This window comes from Budorcas taxicolor, chromosome 2, assembly GCF_023091745.1.
Source record: "Budorcas taxicolor isolate Tak-1 chromosome 2, Takin1.1, whole genome shotgun sequence".
Taxonomy (NCBI): domain Eukaryota; kingdom Metazoa; phylum Chordata; class Mammalia; order Artiodactyla; family Bovidae; genus Budorcas; species Budorcas taxicolor.
In genome coordinates, this window is record NC_068911.1 from 140,847,234 (window position 1) to 140,850,681 (window position 3,448).

The window sequence follows — 3,448 nt, forward strand, 5'->3', positions numbered from 1 at the left end:
ACTCAGGTTCTTCCTTGCCATCATGTGGGCTCTTTCCATGAGGTACAGGGACTCTGTAGTTGCCCTATGAGGGCTTAGTTGGTCTGCTGCGTGTGGGCTCTTAGTTCCCCTAACAGGGATGAACCCATTTCCTTGCATTGTGAGGCAGATTCTTAAGCACCGGACCACCAGGGAAATCCCCCATTTCTCTCCTTCAATTTCCTTCTCAGTCAGGCTCCCTGCTTTCTCCACCTCCACTCTTGACCCTCGTTCAAAACTCATTCTACCCGGAAGAGACCTCCCTGCCCCCCCCCCCCCCCCCCCACACACACACACACCTTATCCACTTCTCAACCTTTAACAGGGAGCATTTACAGGTGGATTAACTGGCACACAATGAAAGAAAAACAGAAGCCAGCGATTGCCAACAATACAGACTAAATACTTTATTAGATTCCAAAATAAGAAAATAGTAGTGTGAACCTATTTTAGTATAAATCCACCACCCTCCGCAGAGAGCCTGCCTTGGCATCCACGGCCCCCCAGTCTTGGTAGCGCCTGTACTCTTGGGGCCGCAGCAGGTACTGCCGCCCCCGGTAGTTGGGCATCTCGTAGAGGACCCAGCAGCCCTCCAGCACGTGCAGCGAGCGGACCTCGCTCAGGCGGAAGCGGTCCTGGAGGCAGGCGCAATCCTCGCTCAGCTCCGCCATGAGGCCTCTCTGGTCCTCTCTCTCATACAGCCGCAGCCTATGGGAGCTTGTCTGCTTGGTCCAAGCAGAGAAGGAGCAGAAAAAGCAACCAAACAGATGAACTTGCCAGGTTGGGACATGAGATGGGCAATGTGAGAACTGAGACTCTGAAATTGCTGTGATCTGTATTCTACTAGCAAATATTAACAAATATTTGTGTGTTCATTTTCCATTTTTTTAATGTGGGAGGTGGAATTTTTAAGAGGTTCAAGGTCTGGATTAGACTCCATCAAGAAATCAAATATCTTGATTCCTAATACTTAATTCCCTAATTTCTTGATTCCTACGTGATAACTCAAATTTATATTTGGGAGGAAAATGTTAGGTATTTTGTTAATATTTTAATATGAGTATTATTTGCTAAATGTATATGGGAGTGTGTGAAAGTTGCTCAGTCATGTCCAGCTCTTTGGGACCCCATGCAATATACAGCCCATAGAAATCTCTAGGCCAGAATACTGAAGTAGTTAGCTCATTCACTTCTCCAGGGGATCTTCCCAACCCAGGGATCGAACCCAGGTCTCCCACATTGCAGGTAGATTCTTTACCAGCTGAGCCACCAGGAAAGAAAGCCTAAGAACACTGGAGTGGGTAGCCTATCCATTCTCCAGTGGATCTTCCTGACCCAGGAATGGAACCGGGGTCTCCTGCACTGCAGGTGGATTCTTTACCAGCTGGGCTACCAGGGAAACCCAAATGTATATTCATATACACATAAATTTACCACTAAAATAAGATTTTTTAAAACCACAACTTTGGTGGAAATTTTGTTTAAATAGTCTGAAACCAGAATTCAATTGACTTTCCAAATTAAGAAAAATTACTTTCCCCAGAATTGGACAGTATCTTTGAACAGCTTAATTAATAATAGACTTGTCCATATTTATTAGTCTGTGTACTGGAAACTATCAAATTTGTTCGTTATCAATTCCTTTGCTGTTGCTGCTGCTGCTAAGTCGCTTCAGTCCTGTCCGACTCTGTGCGATCCCATAGATGGCAGCCCATCAGTCTCCTCCGTCCCTAGGATTCTCCAGGCAAGAACACTGGAGTGGGTTGCCATTTCCTTCTCCAATGCACGAAAGTTTAAAGTGAAAGGGAAGTCGCTCAGTCGTGTCCGACTCTTAGTGACCCCACGGACTGCAGCCTACCAGGCTCCTCCATCCATGGGAGTTTCCAGGCAAGAGTACTGGAGTGGGTTGCCAGTGCCTTCTCCGATCAATTCCTTTACTATAGGTTAAAAACTGATTTGTTAGAAATACTGCCTTCTTATGCCCAACTGGCTCCCCACTTGTGTTAAATCCTGCAGTGATATTAACATTTGTTACAGACAAGCTCTGTTTGACCTAATGGCAGTAAAAATTAAAAACAAAACTGACTCCTTCCCTAAGTGAATTCGTTCGTAAATTCTCTGCTGGTTTGTGTGTGTGTGTGTGTATGTGTGTGTGTGCGCGCGCGCGCCTAGATCTAACTGGGCTTTGTCAGCTTCCGAAAGGCCACTTAACTCTTATTTAAAGGAAACCTCCATGCCTTAACACCCATCGGTAATAGACTGCAGGACACTCAGGTGGCAGGATTGGAATCAAGCGGAACTCACGTCGGGGATGAGACAGCAGGAGCGGATGGAGTCGTTGAGGCCCATCCACTGCTGGTAGTCGGGGTAGTCGCCGCGCCGCAGGAAGTACTGGTGGCCCTGGTAGTTGGGGCGCTCATACAGCATCCAGCAGCCGCTGTCCACGCGGATGGAGTTGCAGCGGCTGAAGTAGGGCTGCAGGTTGGGGCAGTCTCTGCTGCACTGGTAGCAGCGGCCCTGGAAGCCCCGTTCCTCGTAGAATGTGATCTGCAAAGGAAGAATAATTCAAAATTAAATCATTAGCTCCCCGTAATAAATCCTGTATAAAGGCATTTCCCCCCCTCCATTTTATTTCCCTTGTGTTCCATTCACCTTCCCCATGGCTGATTGACAACGGATGATGCGAGTTCAGTGCTATGAGGCCCCAGCCGCGCGCCGGGTCTATATAGCAGGGCGGCTGCTGCGTTGGCAAGAACAACACAAAAGGGGCCCCGGGGGGGGTGAGTAAGGGGATTTTTTGGATCCCTTTTACGTGCTGCATTCAGTGGAAATGCCTGTCGAGCTTGCCCTCATTCTCTGGTATATTCTAACGCTGTCCTGTACGGGTTCTGGGTGAGTCCCTAGAGTTGCTTTTATTTGGATTCTTGGTGTTTTATAAATTTATCAGCACATCAGGCTGAACTTTTGACCTGAGACTCACATCTGTATACATATGATTCAGTTATGCCCCGTGTATTTTCTAGGAAAAAATCTATGCCCTTATGGACGGGCCCCCAGAATTCCAGAGAGGCTGTGGGTGAAGCAGAATGCCACAAGCACTAACTTTCCTGGACGACAGAGACCACTCTATCTAAGACTTCTTTCTTCACAGCACTTGTCAAGCCAGTGCAGGACACAAATCTGGATTCTGATTTTTGCTAGTTTTGACTGGGCTGACCTGTGAAGACATAGCTATTAAACTTCCTCTTTGGTGAGTACACTTCATATAACTGGAGTCCAGCCCCTGGCAGCCAAGTTGTGATACAGACCAAAAGAAAGGTTTTTGTGGCCATTTGGGTTCAAGGCTGAGAAGTATATTGCTTTACAGATTGCTTCCCCTTTGCCGGGAGAAGGTGGTAAAACTTCATGGACTCGGACTGTCCACTTAGTA

General features: G+C 47.3%; 1 protein-coding gene across 1 annotated transcript; it reads right to left on the bottom strand.

Annotated features, from left to right (window-relative positions):
- Positions 1 to 467: 467 nt before the first annotated feature.
- On the bottom strand, positions 468 to 2,679 carry LOC128043288 (gamma-crystallin C). The gene is made up of 3 exons (XM_052635614.1): positions 2,671 to 2,679; positions 2,323 to 2,565; positions 468 to 740 (listed from the first exon to the last, which is right to left on the bottom strand). Exons 1-3 carry the CDS (start codon positions 2,677 to 2,679, stop codon positions 468 to 470), a joined length of 525 nt encoding a protein of 174 aa, XP_052491574.1.
- Between the last annotated feature and the right edge of the window lie 769 nt (positions 2,680 to 3,448).